General features: G+C 49.7%; 1 protein-coding gene across 1 annotated transcript; it reads right to left on the minus strand.

The window, feature by feature from the left end:
* Window positions 1–1976: 1976 nt before the first annotated feature.
* Window positions 1977–15531, minus strand: LOC142588828 (solute carrier family 22 member 7-like). Its single transcript, XM_075700646.1, has 3 exons — window positions 14814–15531; window positions 3780–4701; window positions 1977–2446 (listed from the first exon to the last, which is right to left on the minus strand). Exons 1-3 carry the CDS (start codon window positions 15504–15506, stop codon window positions 1977–1979), a joined length of 2085 nt encoding a protein of 694 aa, XP_075556761.1. The 5' UTR covers window positions 15507–15531.
* Window positions 15532–19133: the final 3602 nt, after the last annotated feature.

Consider the following 19133-nt stretch of genomic DNA (forward strand, 5'->3'; position numbering starts at 1 on the left):
ATAGAACTAGAAGCTCGGTTCAGTTGGATGCGGCTCCGCTTCTGAACCCTTGCATCGAGTTCAACATCTCTGGAGACATGCTAGTCTAGCGTATGCTGTTGGCCAGGATTCGTCGAAGACACGGAAGTCTCGTGGCTGTGCGCAAGGGGGAACGCGCCAACGGTATTTAAATCTTTAACTTCTCTATTAGTTGACAGTGTAGAGGCGTCAGTACTGGTGCTATCTGCAGAAGATTAGCAGTCTGGGTACTGACCACTTGAGATATGCATTCAGAGATGCTGACCACTAATCGCTCCATTGCGTTTGCAATTGCTTTTTCAAGTGCACCGTCAATTTCCTGCGAAGTAGTCGCCTCTGAGGAATAAGGTTCACGTGGTGTAACGCCAGCGTACCTCCGAGCCCTCTCCTTAACAGTGGCAATAGCTTCTCTCCTAGAACACCTCCTTTTGTTAACTATTTCTAACACGTGCGTTTCTTGCACTCGAGCTAGGCAGTTTGAATTGTCAATGGCATGTTATCTATGACAAAGGCAACACTTCTCACGCTGGGCCATACGATCGCCGTTATAGTGACCCTCACCGCACGTGCAGCATCATAAACCAGATTTACAACCGCCAGCACTAAGACCATATCGCCAGCAATTCCGGCATTGTAGGGCATGTGACGCCAGACCATTTTTTTCGCGTAGCCAGCCTTTTTCTTCTCCTGGATGTCCACCATGTGCTTTTCGTAAAGCTTTCTTCTGTGTAACCTTCCTCAGATACAAATTCCTAATCGCGATGACTACCAAATTTCGCTGCGGTATTTGACAGGCAATAGGCGCAAGACTGGTCCCATAAAACGCTTCTTCTTCGCGGCGTCAGCAGATCACTGACATCGGCCATACCCAGTGGCACGGCTACCGTTCGTGCGGAACCGCGAGGTGCCAATCGTCGCTCCTTTGGAGTCGCATTTCGTGTCTATGTATTTGCAAGCGCAGGCATGAGCTCACGTTACACAGTTCCGACCGCCGAACCTTTATTTTTCGATCATATGAGCGTGTCCAGTTCGTAGGCTATATACTTCCGAGGCCAGTACAGCAGACCTTTCGTAAGTCTCGCAAACACTCAAGGCCGAGCTTTTAAGCTAGCAAGGAAAACGTCAAGGCGTTTCTGAGCAGATTCCAGTGGCACCAAATGAATGCGTTCAGAACTTCGCAATTTCAAGCGTGCAGTTCAAACGCGGGGTACAGTCTTTTTGACAGCATGACCATCGAGATTTCATAATTTGAGATGCAGGCGTTAGCGACGGCGTTTTGTTCAAGCAGGGAGTATATAGCTCAAGAAACAGCCCAGGAATCACCTCAGGTGCAGAGAACATTACAGCACTTCCCAAATAAACGTGAGAACTGAACCCACCTTGTGAAAAAAAAAGAAAGAAGAAAACAGTGAGCTCTGGTACGAAAAAGAAAAAAAAAGCGAATCTTACGGGCAGACCTATTGCCGGGGCAGTGATTTCCAGTTTACCTTCAATATCGTAAAAGGAAGAACAGAAAGAAAGCGCACACAAACCTTGATAATTCTTTGCTGTACGAATACCACTAATAGAAGGTACAACCGTGTCCTGTTCTTTCGTACACAACAAACACATTCGAGCACAATCGATGACAGTCACAAATCGTTTCCGTTAGAAAGTTCAGTAACGGACGATGTCTGTCATGCCATCCTCCAGACACCTGGAGCATTTTGTGCCATGCTCCAGTGACTGTGCTTTCGGTTGTTCGCAAGAAACCGTGCACAATATTCTCGCGCAAACATGGCTGCAGCCTATAACTGCGTCCAAAGGAGCTGATGTCCATGGCTACAAGGAAATATACTACTCGCATGGTTATTTCAAACGCGCTTAGCACTTTCATTGCCGTAGGTTCAATGGCACACACGGCTTACGCTGGAGTCAAAGAAAGAGCTTCGTCGAAGTTGAAATAGGCACGCGGTTGGTCAAGGTTGCTCGGGAAACTTGGACAGCGAGGCGGCCGAGCCCTTGCGCCTCAGGTGGGCCAAGCTCGACGCTCGCCTACTTCGGGCGAGCCTGAGCGGCGCGTCTAGCATCCACTTGTCCTCGGCGTCCCTGCGCGCGCTAACGTCGGGGGGCGTGTGCTTGGCGTGTATCTTGGTGGTCTCGGGCATCACGACCAGGACCAGAGCGGCGAATGCCAGCAGCAGCAGCGAGACCACTGTGAGCTCGATGCCGCGACCCAGGCGAGAGTCGGAGCTCGCGAAAGAAGCGGCGATGGAACCCAACCGACCGCTCACGTAGCCGAAGGACGCGCCGCTGGCCCTGATCACAGTCGGGTACATCTCGATCGTGATGACGCTGAGACTGACTACGGCCGAGTCGACGGCCAGCAGCGCCACCACGCGGACCGCCGTCTCGAGGTGGCGCACGAAACCGTTGGCGTTCGAGGGATCTGCAATAGGTATAGTTTGTCGAAACATCGCGTCGTCACTTCACATTCCTTTGTTTCCTGAAAGACTCCTCTGGGGTTCTTTGAAGGGTAAATTACAATACTGCCACATGGACATCCAAAATCGAGAATAGAGCTTACAGATGGAGTAGCATACTGTGGTATAAAGGTTATAAACAAGGCTAACGTGTCTCAGAAAGGCTGGCCAACGGAAGAGGACCTATCTTCGTCAAAGGCAGGTCCTCTTATACAGTACACATGGCGCGCTGCTGCGCCAGTAGTGCTCCTTTTTTATTTTCACCCGCTCTGCTCCGTCGAGGCGCACCTCGTGACGTGGCGTCGCAGCCAATGGGAATTTAGGTGCCGTTTCGTCTGTCGTCTGCTCTAAACGACAGACGAAACGGCACCTGGGCCATTCGACGCTTTCGAATCAGTAAGACTCCTTGGACATGTGTAATCACTGCGCATACGCTGCAAACTCCGGCTGATTTCACCTAGAAGGCAGACACCGGAGTGTCCGAAGATCGTAACTTTCGCATCCTTAGCAGATGGCCACGAGTGATGAGACATTACGCCGGCTAAGCCAGCGCGAAGGAGGCATCCTTACCAGTCGTGATATCATTAGCTTCGTGCTCGCCCGACGGTGATGCACGAGCAATCCTGCGTCTATAAAAAGTTTGCACACTTTGGAGCTTACTGTCCTCATCAAGCTGCGATCGCGCTAGCTCCATGTTCGACCGACGGTAAGGCGCAAACAGTCACGTCATGCATGGGTGAGCGTCTTCGAAGGGCGCGACAGTTGCGATTTTCGGCTCTTCAGGGGACGTATTCTCGGACGACCGCCTTCGGTGATGTCACTTTCAGTGCGCGCTTATTGGCTGGTCGAACAAAACCGGATGATCAAATTAGTTGGTTGAGCATTGCGTCAGGCGAAGGTGAAAGTATCGGCGAGAATGATCGAAATTCCTTAAAGTTAGGGAAGCGAAGAAAAAAAAGTTATTGCATTTTATGAAAGACCCGGTATTGCGACTTAATACCAGTACATATGTCGACTAATGGTTATCTCTAAAGGACACAGTTCTCTTAATTGTTGCACGGCGTCCTTATTTTTTTTCTAGTATTTCTTATACATATGCGGGGAACCATAATCTTAAGGCGATTCGGTAAGTTCCGATTATTGCCCAATCTTCTATAATGAATGCGTGCCACTGTGAGACACAGTGTGTATACATATCTCAAATGCATTATTATAAACGTGGTGGAAGGCTAATCCAATTGCGAAGACAGATTCAGTGGGGGGTCCCTTTAAAGCTACGGTGTGTGTAGCAGGCCTTACCCGGCAAAATGAAGCAGAAGGCACCGAGCAACGCCACGAGGCAGCCGAGAGCGATCATGCAGATGGCGGTGGCGATGCGTCGTCCCTTGCGTTCGAGCAAGAACACGTTGAACGTCACGGCGGGGCATTCCAGTGCGATCTGGGCGTAGTAGACGGATCGGTCGTCGCGGCTACCTCGGAGCTCGTGGAAGAGGCTCATCACCAGAAACAAGCAGCCGAAGGCGGCCAGTGTCTCGGAGCGAAACGAGGGGTTGGTCAGCACCTCGAGCGGCGGTGCCTCGTTGACCCCTTCGTTGGTGCTGTCGCACCTGGACCTCCTGTCCTCCTTGCGGAGGCCTTCCAGCCGCTTCGCCACGTGCACGAGGTCGACGCGGTTGGTCTGGGCCGCCGACATCACCACCTTGGAGAGCCGCCGGAGCCTATGCGTGGCCAGGAGCCAGGGCGGCGACTCCTCGATGAAGTACACGGCCCCTACGAGCAGCACGCTGGGGAGCATGTTGAGCATTTGGATGAGTGCCCATTCGGTGGCCAGCTCGTACGTGATCTCGCCGTACACGTTGGCGGCCGAGACTCCGCCGGCGATGGCGACGGAGATGTAGAGTACGCGGCGCGACGAGTCGGTCACCTCGAAGAGGAGCACCGAGGACACCGTGAGCAGGGCAGCGGATGAAACGGCGACAAGAACTCGCAGTATGGCGAACATGAGCAGCGTGGCGGCGAAGGCGACCGTGGTGCCGGCGAGTATCAGGCCAAAGAGCGCAACGGCCAGCACCGGAGTCCGGCCGATTCGGTCGGCCGCTATACCCGTGAACGGCATGACGACGACCGTGCTGCCCATGTAGCTTGCCATCATCGCTTTCAATATCCAATGTCGTTCGCACACTAGGTCCCACTGGGATATGACAGAGGTGTGGATCGGAACCTGCAGATATGGAGCAGTGGTTATAGTTTAGCATGGAATAATGGAATGTACCATAAGGTAACTTGCGCACTGATCACTCCGGCGCTGTGTACTCGGAGCCGTCGGCGAAAATTGATTTCTTTTTGTGCCTGTAATAAAAATTTTGCGTGGCAGTATAACGTTGCCGGGCCCTTTCGGCACGTATGCGACGTTGCTGTGCCAAAACCATCTTCACGGAGCCTCTGTCTTTGCGGCATTTTTTAACGCTCCGTTGCATGCCGCCACAATCGTCGGCGAGCCAGCAAAAGTTCCACAAGGGGAAGCGGGCTAATCGGAGAAGCTGGAACAACTCTCCTGACCCGGTTATCTGCTTTCACAGCGCTAGCTCGGCTCCACCGAAATCCTGTCTCCTTTTCTGCGTACTCCCGCCTGTCGTCAGCGAATTAAAGAAGACGTCTAACGGTAGGCAATGCTATTCGCTTTGAAATCAAACAGAAGTCATCTCTTATAAACGAGGAGAGCGTTTGATTGGGCTGTTAAAACAATCTTGCGGATTATCGCCCGAGTTTGAGTCAGCGGTTACGTAAATTCGTCGTCAGGAGATTAGAATAAAGGCAGAATGAAATAACTACAATATAGCCGCCCCGGTGCGGACTATGCTGGTTCATTTCGCATCATCTACCACACAGGCTTACCCGCAGTGGTTGCTTAGTGGCTATGGTGTTGGGCTGCTGAGCACGAAGTCGCGGGATCGAATTCCGGCCACGGCGGCCGCGTTTCGATGGGGGCGAAAGCACCCGTGTACTTTAATTTAAGTGTACGCTAAAAAACCCCAGTTGACCCAGATTTCCGGAGTCCTCCACTAGGGCGTGCTTCATAATCAGAAAGTGGTTTTGGCACGTAAAACTACATAATTAAAAAGAGAGAAATAAACGTTTATTATACGAAACAGTGTCCCGAGCGAGGCCGGGGTATCGCCCTAAGGCGGGAAGGCTCCTTAGTCCAGGAACCCATTGGCTTCGACTGCCCTCTTGGCCTTGGCGACGAGTTGTCGTTGGTCTTCCAGGTCCCCGACGGTTAGCTTGGCCTCCCACGTTTCGAATAGGTGGTTTGCTCATTGTGCGTCCGTTTCTGGTTGCATTTCGCTGCCTTCCTGCCACGGGCATTCCAGGAGCAAGTGTGCCAGAGTGTCGGGTACGTTGCAGAGTGGGCAGAGGTAGCCGTGGAGCGTCGGGTAGAGGCGATGCATCATCGTTCCGTGAGTGTACGTATTACTCTGCAGGCGTCTAATGATCAGGCTTTCTTCTCTGCCGAGTTTAAGGTGAGGTGGAGGGTACACTCAACGCTCGAGCCTGTAATGTTGCAATATGGCCGAATAGTTGGTGGGTACGGCCTATGCCTCTTCTGTCGCGGGTCGGAGAGCGCGTAGGGAGAGTGGAGCCCGGCTGACGCGCTCGCGGGCAGTGGCGTGGACCGCCTCGTTGCCCTCTGGTCTCTCGTGTCCGGGTACCCACCACCGCAAGTGGTGGTGGCGAGAACGATTGCCGCTTCTTCAGCCGTTTCCGGGTGGCGTGCCTTGATGGCTGCCGATGCTAGCTCGCAGCCTCGGGAGTCTACGACGCTGAGAGCGTACGCGTTTCGATGCGGATACTTGCAGCGTCGGTGTAGCGGGCATTCGCGTCATGCTTGAAACTTCGTTCGATGGCGTTGGCTCTAGCCTGTATTCTATTCTTGTGGTATATGGGATGCATGTTGCGCGGGACACGTGCGATGCAAATGCACTCTCGAACGTCCGATGGGATTCGTTCTTTCTTGTCCGTGTCTGCGACATACGTCTCGCTGTAGTTCAGGTGGTGTCGGAGTACTGATCTCTCTTTGGGCGTGAGCTTGAGTCGTTCCAGCTGGCTGTTTTTGTGCGCTTCGGCGAGCTCTTACCACGTGTTGTGGACGCCCATCTTAAGGAGTCGTGAAGTAGAGGCCATGGCGGGGAGTCCCAGGGCGACTTTGATTGCCTTCCTTATCATGATGTTGAACTTTTCTATTTCAGCGTTCTTCAAAGCCAGGTACGGCGTGCCGTATGTGATGCGGCTGGTGAGCAGTGCTTGTATTATTCTTAGCGTGTCTTGCTCCTTGAGCCTGCTTCTTTGGCTTGAGATCCTCTTGACGATGTGTGTGAGTTGCGAAAGGGTGCGTTCTAGTCTCGCCGTACGTTTTTGGCGAAAGTCATCGACGAAACCATGCGTGCCTGCTCAATACGGCATAAATTTACCACCTCCTACCATCCCCAAACGAACGGCCTCACTGAGCGCTTGAACCGCACCCTTACATACATGCTATCCAAATACGTTTCCGACGACCGCCGTGACTGGGACCTGGCTCTACCCTACATTACCTTTGCATACAACTCTTCCCGTCTCGAAACTGCTGGCTTTTCCCCGTTTTACCTCTTGTATGACCGCGAATCAACGCTAACATTGGACACTGTGCTTCCGTCCGCCACAGCTTCAACTAGCGATTATGCCCGTGATGCAATCGCCCATGCTGACCACGCCCGGCAACTTGTGCGTGCTCGTCTACAAGTGTCTCAAGACAAGCAGAAGCAACGCTACGACCTCCGTCACTGTGATGTCCATTTTGTGCCCGGCAGTCTCGTGTTGCTTTGGTCACCTTCGTGTAAAGTTGGCCTATGTGAAAAACTCCTTTCTTGTTACACAGGTCCATATCGCGTGCTCCGCAAAGTGACCGATGTCACCTATGAAATCGTTCTAGCCACGCCCACTACGTCCTCCGCTGTGACAACCAATGACATTGTCCACATCGCCCGACTCAAGCCCTATAACTCTCCACGCGCCTTGGATATTTAACAGCACCGTGACGGTGCCTTTGCCGCCGGGGGGGCGGGAGGTAGTATTTCGATACCATCGAGCGATGCTCAAGAAACGAGCCGCCGCGAGAACGACGATGAAGTTGGTCGGTGCGCTTGGCGCGAGCGAGTGTCGGCCTGGCTGCCTGGCTCCAGTGTAAATAACCTGTAAATAGCCTTTTCTGTCTGTGTCTTTCCACACGCAACAATATGAACGGCTCCGAGCGATCCGTCGTAGAGCGGAAAGAAAGGTTAGGCGAACTCACTCGTCATTAGACCTTGTCTTATGTCGACGAGCTCCACGAAAAATATGGCGTCACCTTCAAAAAATGGGAAAACAACGGTCGAGGACCTTCTGTTCGTCTTTGGATCCTCGAAAGGCACTTTCTAGGATCTGGCAGATAGTACGAAGCCTTCGTGCCCCTCCTCAGCAAAAACATCCTTTCCGTGCTCTAGCACTTCACCAATCTCTGACGGAAGGGCAGGTTGCCGAAGACTTCTGTAAGAGAGTCACCGGTACCGATGTTTCAGCATGTCGAACATTGGGTCGACCCGTGCTACCTCCTAAAGATGATCGTCTTGACCTTCCTTTCAGGATGCCGGAATTGGAAGCTGCACTTGCTGCGTCGAGACGATCTTCTGCACCTGGACCTGACGGTATTTCGTATACTGCTATGTGCCACCTTGGTGTGGAAGGTCGGAAAGTCCTGCTGTCGTACTATAACGCCACGTGGTCATCCAGTACAGTCACGAAGCAGTGAAAAACCAGCCGTTTGGTGGCCCTCCGAAAACCAAGAAAATCGCCTTACGAAATGTCATCTTACCGGCCAGTAGCTTTAGCTAGCTGTGTCGGTAAGGCGATGGAAAGGATGGTGCTCACTAGATTAGAATGGTTCATGGAAAAGAATGAGCTTTATCCTGAAATGATGACCGGATTTAGACGTGGCCGGCTTGCAACAGATGGGGTCATTGATCTCGTGTCCATGATCGAACACGAAAAAAAAAAAGCGACACTGACTTGTAGGAGCTGTTTTCTTAGACATAAAAGGAGATTATGACAATGTACTGCACAAAGCCATTCTTGATGCCCTCAGTAATTTCGGCATCGGAGGCCGTCTCTACATGTGGATTGAAAATTACCGAGATAGTCGCACAGTCTTCATGTCTACGAATGATGGCGAAACGACAAGACACGCTGTGGTCTGTGGAGTGCCTCAAGGAGGAGTTCTCAGCCCGACTCTTTTCATTGTTGCCCTTATTGACCTTGCGGAAATAATTCCTGATACAGTACGCATCAGTACCTACGCAGACGACTAATGCATATGGGCATCCGCAGTCACGCGACCGAAAATTCGTGCCAGATTGCAGCGAGCTGTTTCTTTAACGTCTCAGTACGTGCAGTGCCAAGGACTGCAACTGGCCCCAGGTAAGTGGGCTGCGATAGCGTTCACACGGAAGCTTATGTGTTGGTATCCAATTATGATCAATGGAAATGCCGTCCCATATGTCACCCACCACAAATACCTTGCCGTTGTCATTGAACGCGGTGTATCATGGTCTAAACATGTGGTAATGTTAAAGAAAAAATTAACTGAGCTTGCTCAAGTTTTTCTCTTTCTGGCCGGTATGAAGTGGGGTCCATCTGAGCATTCGCTACTCCGGCTGTACCAGGCTCTCTACGTCGAATACATTCGGTATAGCCTGCCAGTTTTATAAAGTATGAGCCCGTCATGTTTGCGTACGCTGGAAAGTGCCCAGGCACAGATGCTGAAAACATGTCTCGGTGTTCCACGTTGCACCTCAGCCCACGGAACAATGGAGGAGGCTCGCGTCACCCCATTACCTGTCTATCTGCGATGCGAACCTCTTCGAGCATTCATGCGACTGCTGTGCCGTCATGGACGCCATCCCTTATCGACACTTCCCGATATACGACCGGACTCCACTTTTTCAAGAGCCGTTAAATGCCAAGAATCTGCCATACCAGCATACTTTGCCCCGGCTGACCTTCCACGTATACCCCCATGGGTAATATTCAAAATACCGGTACGTCTATCTATTCCCGGAATTTCTAAAAAATCGCGAATACCTATTGTCTGCCTCGGAAATTTAACACTTGAATATATGTTGAAAGAATATGACTCCTCGGTGAGCGTGCATACAGACGGATCGGTCTCGTCGTATGCGTCTGGTGCAGCTTTCATCGTGCCTGCGCATCAAGTCATTCGACGGTTTCGTTTGTATGACAAGACGAATACAACATCTACGGAACTAGTGGCAATCAGAGAGGCCGTTCAATATATTTCGGGACAGCCTCCTCAAATATGGACTGTCTTCAGTGACGCAAAATCGGCTCTGCAACTACTTAGGGTGGTGTTGAAAGAAAGCGCTTAGAGAGTGTTGGCTATTCAAACTGCCGAGCTCTAAACTTTAGCGCAAGAAAACGGCCACCACATCACATTTCAGTGGATTCCCAGTAACTGCGGTATACAGGGCAACGAACTGGCCGACGCCGAAGCGAAGAAAGCACTCGAAGAACGAGAGTCACTGCTTTCAGTTGCTTTTTCAAGAGCGGACGCCAACTGTCTCCTCATCAGTGTCATACGAAAATAGACAGCAAAGCACTGGGACAATCCGGGTAATCGCCACAGAAGACTCTAGTGATTGGACCCTACCATGAATTTTAGGCTACCACTGAAAATTCAACGCAGCTGTGCCAGTCTTCTGCACAGACTAAGGCTGGGGGTAGCGTTTACGCGCAGATACGTGCACTTCATGCGACACACCGAGTCTCCACACACTGTGAGGTGTGCAATGGGACTGAGACTATAGGTCATGTGCTTTGTGACTGCCCTAAGTACGTGGAAGAGCGTGAAAAGTTGGACAACGACCTTACGCGTCTCGACAGCGCACCGTTGTCGGAGGACGTTATTTTAGGCCATTGGCCAGACGCTCGATCGAGTTTCAAGGCCATCCAAGGATTACTGAACTTTTTAAAAATTACGGGCCTGGTAGTGGTAGTGGCTGTTTTTTCGACTGCTGATTGGACAATTTGTTTCCATTGTGGCGTGAATGTTCTTCATAAAGGCTTCTTGAAATATCAGGCACCTTGCATCTACTACGGCATCAACGTCGGCTTTGGTCAACATCGTTCCCGATTGTCTGTTTATGTTTCCGAGCTCCTGGCATTTTTGATGCAGGTTGTCTGTGAGTTCTTGTTGTTCTTTGCATTTTGAAGCAGTTTATCGGTGAGCTCTTGCTGTTTCTGTTGACTGCGGAGTAGCTTGTCTATGAGGTTTTGCTGGCTTTGCAGTTGGCTGTGCTGATTCTGCAGTTTGCCCTGCTGGTTCTGCTGTTTGTTTTCTAGGACCCGTGTGACTGCGGCTTCGGCCGATGCATCCAAGCTGCTCGTACGACCCGAGTCACTCGAGCCGCTTACCGCGTCGGCGTAGCTCGTGCGTTCGACTGAGCGGGAGCCAGAGCGGGAACGTGAGCGCGAAGCACTTCGCAGTATTGGCTTGGAGCTGCTGCGCCTGGGAGAGCTGCTCGCACTGACACTGCTCGAGCTGGTAGTCGAGGTGCCGAGCTCCGGGAACTCTTCACTGCTGGAGCTCCAGCGGTTGTCTCTTTCTGTTAAGGTGCTGTTGCCGTATATTGTAGGGTGGAGGCCTTGGCTTCAGTCTCTTCTTGCGCTCTGTACTTGCAGTTTCGTGCGCAGAGCTTGCAGGTCGGTTTGCAGTCATGGTCTTGTGGTTGTCGAGTCTTGCCGCATTTGTAGCAAAAATCTGGGATCGGTTTCGGACAGACGTCTTGGCGGTGTCCCGTGTTGCCACAGGTGCGGCAGTACTGCACTGACTTGCGATATGGTCTGCAGCGGAAGTCTACGCTCTAGAAGATGATGTAGTAGGGAACGTGCGGTCGTTCGAAGAATACGACTGCCGCGGTAGATTGACCCATCATTCGGGCGTGAAGAACGGTGTATCGTGCCGGTGCTCGCATTCCTGCCATAAGTTCTGCGGTGCTTGTTCCTGGTATGAGGTCATTGATGACGCCTTTAAAAAAATTTTACCGCACAGGCTTAACAAAGTGAAATCGGTACCGCTTATTGTTATTCGTTGGTCTATTACTCCGTATTGTGGATCGTCGGTTTATAGTCAGCAGGTGCTATGAAGGATTCATGCTGGAAACTTAATCAGTTATACACACAGGCGGGAATCGCGAGGCTGTATAAAGGGTGCACCTCATTGTACTGAAATCTCCAATGCAGGCGTGGTGGGTAAATTATTTCTAGAGTGAAAGTGTTGATTCGATTTACTAAACCCGCTGTGAACACACACTGCAGTTAGTGACAGGTCAACATGCAGCGGCGAGTGCGCCTCGCAGGATCTACGTGTTGCAACAAAGCTTTGTTTTGAGCTAGTTGGTTTCTTTCTTGAGTACTGGCAAGGAAGCGCTAAAGAAACAACAACAAAAGAACAAGGACATAGACAATTAGGGACGCACAAAATGGATCGCTTCATCCTGGTCTTTCTTTCTTATCTTATCCTTCGTGCACGTGTTGGCTTTGCTCAGCAGCTTCCTTGCTGAGAAATTCTTCACACTGTGGAAGGCGAGCAACCGTTTGTTGTCGTGGCGAGTGATAGCCATACCTGTGCCGCAATCGACCGGGGCAATTCAATCCTTTTTGGTGCATTTCATTTAACCCATCATGGAGGAGGCATTTCGTTCGATATATCAGTGAAATCGTTTTCCTGATATACTATTTAAATGACCTGTTGGTGTTGGGAGCCTTTTTCTCATTCGTTCCCACATTCCAAGCCGTTGGCTGCTTGCGGGCCTGGCGCATGACTGAGACGCACTCATTGTCATTGGATAAATGCGGCATCTTCGTTTCGTGCCGCAGCCTTTCCATGGGGCTTATATCTGAAGCGCAGAAGGATGGAAAGGAAGGTGCAGGACAACTTTTAATGAGAAAGGTTATTGACTTTTGACTGATTGTTGACAGTTATTGACTTTTGACAGGTATTGATACACTGCAGCATAACCCATGCCCTGCCGTTCGAAGGGAACCGAAGAGGAAGCTTTTACAGCGTAGTACAAAGCTGGAAGGAACCAGCGCCTAACGCGTTCTACGGCCCTGTGGGTTATGAATGTATGTTTAGACGTCGGGGTACTTCGACAAAGACCTGCATTGATGGACACTCCTCCCAACAATTTAGCTCAGGCAGGATATCGAAAGTCGATAGGCGTTTTCAGGTGAATCTACAAGATTTCCTAGGCCGCCTGCGGACTTACGCTTCTAGTTGACACATATTTGTACACTTCGCACAGACAACCTGTGTACAGTCTCAAGATATCAGTATATAGAAAATGGAATACAAATACACGGAAGATAAAATTGTCTTGAAGTATACTACGGACAAACTAAGCACAAACGTAATTCATTGTTCACGAGGGGAAAATATCCTCTCAGAGCATCGTATCGAGTGAGTGGGATCCAGCTCGAATGGTGCGATCAGTGCTCCTTACCATGAATGACGAGTGTGCGCCCCTATTTTAACTTGCTCTCGCGAATTCTAAGGAACATTTCATGCCGAGGTGGAGTGAAACGCATATTAATGTCGTTTGATCACACACATTAGCGAACAGAGCATTTGAATTTTGAATGCTGAAATGCAGAATAGTTCGATGTGATAACTATGAAGAAAACTTGATGCGAAAAGCTGGGCTAGTTGGAACAAGGACGTCTCAGACATTTCTAGCGTTCCAGGAAAAAAAAATGAGATTCCGTAGACCAGAGAAAGGACAACAGGACAGTAAGGACACTGGTCGTGAACAGGTGTAACCAGTAAAAAAAAACCAGCGCTTGCCATCTCTGTATATGTGCTATGTTTCTAAGCGCCGCTTCACTTACAGGCCAACTGCAACAAAATTTGGGACAATGTAAATAAAAAGCCTAGTTTTAAATTAGTGTAGATATATAGACCTTTCGTGAAAGATTTAACGTTTGAAACAGGAGCGGAAACATCGCGACAAACTTGCAAAGTAGGCTTTTTTCGATGTCCAGAGTTAAAAAGAAACAAAAAGAGAAACAACAACAAAACTCCACCAATACCGGAAGTGCCGCAGGACCTAGAGCGCGCGGCTCCTTGGCATGACCTCCGAGATGAGGCACCGCCAGGGCTGCGGCCGATGCGTTGAAAAATCTTGGAGGCTGTGTGCTAGGACTTAAGGCTCATTCACACCGGTGATTGACAGCGGTCACAAAGCGACCTGTCGGAAATGGCCGCAAATGGTCGCTTTTTTCGAAAAGAGATAGTCTTCCAACATGGTAGCATGAACCAGTGGAAAGAGTAAGTATAACTGGCTGTCCTAAGTGAAGTTTCGCTTAAATATACATCTCGGAAGCACACATGACACGCGAAAGGCTTCAGACAAGATGCTTTACGAACCAGCAGAAACGCACTAAGTATAACTTTTTCTACTGTTAGTGAACTCGTGTGCGGGATGGGTGCTGCAGTAGAAAATAAATGAGCAATTTTGATGGTCAATGTGGGCGTCACTTTGGAGCGTTGGAAGAGACACAATATTGTCGAACAGTTGGGCATATTTTTCGTGAAAGGCTTCTTTCGTTTTCGACGAGACGGTATGGAGATGCAGTCTTCAAAATTCGAAGTTATTGCTTTGTGTAAGTTGCATATACAAAATGCCCGTGCCCTCGCAGTGCATGCATCCTTGCGCTGCCTTCTCAACAACCAATAGCCGAGGGTGCTGCCCTACATGCATTCGCGCTTTCGAGGAGAACGCTTGTGCATGCGAAACGCTGGAGAACCTGTCACGGGCTGTTCTCCGAACACACGCGATTGCCAAGGGGATTTGAGTATTTTGCCGCACATATTTCACCTCATTACGGTGCAGCCTCCCATCTATAGAAGTCGACTTAGTTAATTGTGAGCTGTGCAATATCAAGAAACCGAAGTATCGGTCGCATTAAGCTATATTATCTGGTACGATGCTGCGCGGCATGGATTAGCAACGTGGGAAAAAAGAGTGACTCTGTTATACGCGAACTTATGGACTTAATTGCTTTTTTTACTTAGATGTAAAAATCTGGGAAGAAGTCAGTCCCATAATCATTTACACATTTGCTTAGTCAGCATAGATCCGTCGCACAAAGTACAAACTTTAACGCTCAGCCCGAACGCGTGCTCATTAGGATCACACGAAACGGGCGTTCCTTCGCTTCAATGCGCGACTGACGGGTGCTTACGTCGTATTCCCAGCCGGCGTTGCAGGGAACCTTCGTCGACGGGTCGACGCCTCGCTCGTACGGCGCGAACGGCGGTTCGTAGCGCAGGCAGCGGCTGTGCGAGCCGTCCTCCTCGACGGGGATGCTGCTGTTCTTCCACATGTCGGGCGGCAGGTTGGCGTAGGCGGCCGGCGGCTTGCACCAATGGTCGACGGGTCGCGCCAGACTCAGCATGGCCAGGGCTTGGACCACGGTGCAGAACACGGCCAGCTGCGTGCAGAACAGGATGATCCACTGGAACTTGCCGTGGCCGTAGACGACGACGTGATCGAGCGGCGTCACGGCGCCGGGGAACTGAGGGGCCGAGGTCGGGGCACCCACCGTGCACGGCTGCCGTGTGCCGGAGGGGCTGTTTTCTAGTTTGCCGGTGGTCGGTGATAGCGGCGAGGAAAACGCGGACGGGTGGCGGCTGTCCACCAGGCCGGCGCCTGCGGTATCCGTTGTCCCCGGTAGCGCGGCTAAGGGTCCGGCGTGCGGTCTGGCCTGCGGTGCAGGTGGTGAAGAGGCCGTCGATGTGCCGTAGCTGCCCACTCCGCTGGGGTCATTAGTGCCTGCGGCGAGACCGACGGCGTTCTTGCGGCTGCTTTTCGCGGTGACGTCTGCCGCAACGGAAGAAGACTTATGTCGCTTCTTCTTGGCCATTCCGTCGGGCATGCTGACGCATATGGCTTCAAGGCTGTCCTCGGTCTTCTTCTTGTTCTTCTTCTTGTTGCCTCAAAACATGGCTCGTACCTGCGAGGGGAATTGGCCACACTGAATGGTGACGATGATGAAGCCTCAGTTAGTGGCACAAGCCCACTCTGGCGGATAGGCCACGAGCCGGGCGGTAATATGATTGAAAAAAATCTGATAACTTAGTTAATAAATAAGTAAGTAAAAGGAAAATGAATGAAAAATCGAAGATGAGAACTAAACCTATAATAAATCAAATAAAGTAGGGTATAATAAGGTAGTGGAGCCTTGCCTAGATAGGGAGAGTAACACGAACTTATTAATAAATTGCATTAAGTAAAAGATAGACGTAAAATTGAGCAAGTTAAGCTTTCAATAATAATATTAGTTATATTATAACTGTGAATTTGTGTTTTTCCTCTTTGAGTTTTCTAAATGTATAGTTTATTGAAGGAGAAATAAATCAATCGTGGGAAACGATAAACATATATAAGGCAGTATTTTTGTGTCACAGAGGCAATTATAGACGGCTCGGCAAACGTTTCTGTGACTGTATCCTAATACGGTTGTTCCAAGTGAGAGTATAACAGTACTGCATAAAGGTGCTAAATGTCGAAGCGAAACTGATAAACGTCGTTTTCGGTTTCTAGAAAACAGCCGACACGACAATAAAGATTGATCGATAGATTCCGCCTGATTGCAGAAATAGCATAAAGGGCCTACCGCCAGACCACATCTGTGCAAGTAGTGGTGGAATACGGCAACGAAACCTTGTAAATGATACTTCGAATGGCCCGTTGGGACACCATTGTCGGTTCCAAGAATCATTTAGATGCATAAAGTCCGTAGATGTTACTAGTGAGAGGCTTTTTTTATTTTCGGCCAAAGAAAACTGCCTTTATCTAGCTGCAGTGATGTGCGCAGTTGCCGGCAGCACATATATGAAGGGTCCGTTTAAAGAAGCTCGTGCTAAAGAATCGGCTATTCCATTATAAGATAAAGGTGTCGTGGCCTGGTACTCATACTAAATGAATTAAACTTAGGTGTGGCGAGCTAATGTATAAAACGTGTTCAAGTCTGTCGAATTTGTAGAAGCGTTAAACGTGCTGCATACAGAACGAGAATGCGTGCGAATAAAGCTTTTGTAACAAGAAGGGGTAACTTTCGCTAAGGAAGAACTATTGCCAGAAGTTCGGCCTGAAAAATTGACGTGTATTCTGGCAGGCGTAGTGAAAAAGACCACTCGAGGGATGGTGAGTAGATTCCCACGCCTACCTTCCCTTCACGCGAAGAAGCATCAGTCGCTATTACGTGTATTGGGAAATGGCCCAAATAGTCTTGCAAAAGGGCATTCGAATATGTTGGGGGCAGCAATTTTGCGTTATTGCTAAAAATGTCTGCAAATTCAATTTTGAGCCGCAACGTGGACCCATCAGACGGAATGATTTCCCTAAGGCGAAGATTCGACGGTGCTAATTGTGCCTGCACAAATACAGCTCGTGGAGTACGCAACCGTGGCCACGTGCTATCAAAAAATTCATTTGGCTCAGTAATAAATACATATTGTGTACGTCGTAAACGAGAATTATAAGTTCTTAAGTAGGTTTTAGCTATAAGCATGCGGAATCTCGTGCGAAGAGAAGGTAGGAGGCGCGCTTCCTGGTATAACACATTATTAGCAACGAATTTAGGAAGACCTGAACATAGCCGAAGAGCTTCTGTATGTGTTAAAGAACAATTGGTCTTCCTTTATATTTTCTACTTCCGGATGGAATGGTCTTAATGCGTGGCGAGCGAAGCTGCGTGATCCTTCTCTTCAGAAGGAGGTGTCTGATGGTGGTGGTGGGGGTGAGGATGATGATGCTGATTTCCATACTATGGCACATGCCCTCGATGGCGGATTGTGCTCGTTCCTTTCCGATAATAACGATACCGATTATCTCTGTTTATCGCAACAGCAAATGGTGCGGACACTTGAGGCACATTCGCGCCGTCAACTTTCACGTCGGCGTCATCGTACTGTAGTGCTATCATAGGGCGCATGCGCCGTTCGCGCGTGGGAGGTATGCACCGTGACGGTCCACTGACTTCGGTTTTGGCGGAGCCAGAGCCGAAGTCAGTGAAATTCCGGCTAAGATATGCAAGTGTTTTGTTGGCGCTGGCGATTATAGATCCAGTGCGATCATTCCAGGTTAGCTTTGGGGATATAATGAGGCCAAGATATATATGTATGTGACGAGACTACTTCGAGAGGAAATCTGTCACGATGATATGAAACCGTTGTATTAGCAGATCGAGTCACACGCATAACTTCGCATTTTTTCAGTGTTTAATTCCATGCGCCAAGTCTTGTACCAAGCGGACACAGCATCGAGGTCTGACTGTAGAATAGCAGTATGGTTAGGACGGGTTACTTCTTGAAATATTACACAGTCATCTGCAGAAAAGTTGATATGGGAAGAAACGCAGCAAAGTAAGTTGTCAATGTAGATTAGAATGAGGGGAGGGCCAAGTACCTATCCTTGTGGTACAACCGAGGAAACAGGACTCGGAGGAGATTGAGTGTTATTAACAGATACAAACTGGGAATGATTTAGTAAAAAAAAAAGACATTCAAGCCACGCAAGCAGTTTGGAATCAAAATTTAGTGACTGCAACTTATACAAAAGTAGCTCACGGCATACTGTATCTAAGGCTTTTGAAAAATCTAAGCATGTACAGTCAGCTAAAGAAGAACGACCGAGGTCAGCATGAAGGCGGAGAGTGAAGCATACTAGTTGAGTTTCGCATGAGAATGTCTGGCGAAAACCGCGTTGTAAAGGCGATATACGCAAATAGGACAAAGCTGCACTCACACACACCCTCTGGGTATGCAACGCCCAGCGCACGAACGAGTTAAACTCCGGTACCCTATCGCTGAGGTGGGCCGCGCTCTGCGCAGCTTCGACCTCGGCGGCCAACGGTGGGCCATCCAGCAGGCCCACGAGGCGGCGCTGAGACAAGATCTCGACTCTCTCAAAAGAGAAACGCAGGGAAGTCAAAAAGAGTACGCAAAATTAAATGACGAACAAATAGCGCAAATAGCGGGCGGCATAGAGAAAACAATAAAGAAGCATCCCATGGAAAAGTGTGATTATAGTCAGTTAGAACTACTGATTAGTGCAAAAATAAAAGAAGTAAAAGGAGTGAACCACTGGAGAGGAAAGAGGAAGCCACGAATTTGGTGGAATAAGGAAATTAGGGAGGCCATCGAACAACGTCGGCTGATATCGCGGGAACGCAGAGGAGCAAAGAGGGCGCAGTTATCTGAAGAGGAAATAGGCCAAAAGTGGGAATCGAATCTTATCGACAAAACAAACAACATGTGCAAGTCCTCGACCAGGCTAAAATAAAGCAGTCCTCTGATCGCTGGCTGGCTGAAGTTCGCGATGCAACTAAAGGGGTGTCAAGAAAATTCTGCAACCATATAAGCTGGCTGGGTAAAGCGAATCACAGAAAGCAGGAACAGATTCACCATGAGGGAAAATGTTTATAGGAAGATGACGCTGTGAACTACATTGGTTCAGTTATAGCTGAGTCATTTAGGAAAAGCGATAGGGCAATCGCCCC

This window comes from Dermacentor variabilis, chromosome 7, assembly GCF_050947875.1.
Source record: "Dermacentor variabilis isolate Ectoservices chromosome 7, ASM5094787v1, whole genome shotgun sequence".
Lineage (NCBI taxonomy): Eukaryota > Metazoa > Arthropoda > Arachnida > Ixodida > Ixodidae > Dermacentor > Dermacentor variabilis.

What these genes read in the sequence shown, in the direction of transcription:
- LOC142588828 (XM_075700646.1), bottom strand. Translation starts at nt 15,506, where the DNA reads ATGCCCGACGGAATGGCCAAGAAGAAGCGACATAAGTCTTCTTCCGTT. An exon ending in ACGCCGGCTGGGAATACGAC is followed by an intron (nt 4,702 to 14,813) that starts GTAAGCACCCGT and finishes CCATATCTGCAG; the next exon opens with GTTCCGATCCACACCTCTGT. An exon ending in CTTCTGCTTCATTTTGCCGG is followed by an intron (nt 2,447 to 3,779) that starts GTAAGGCCTGCT and finishes TACCTATTGCAG; the next exon opens with ATCCCTCGAACGCCAACGGT.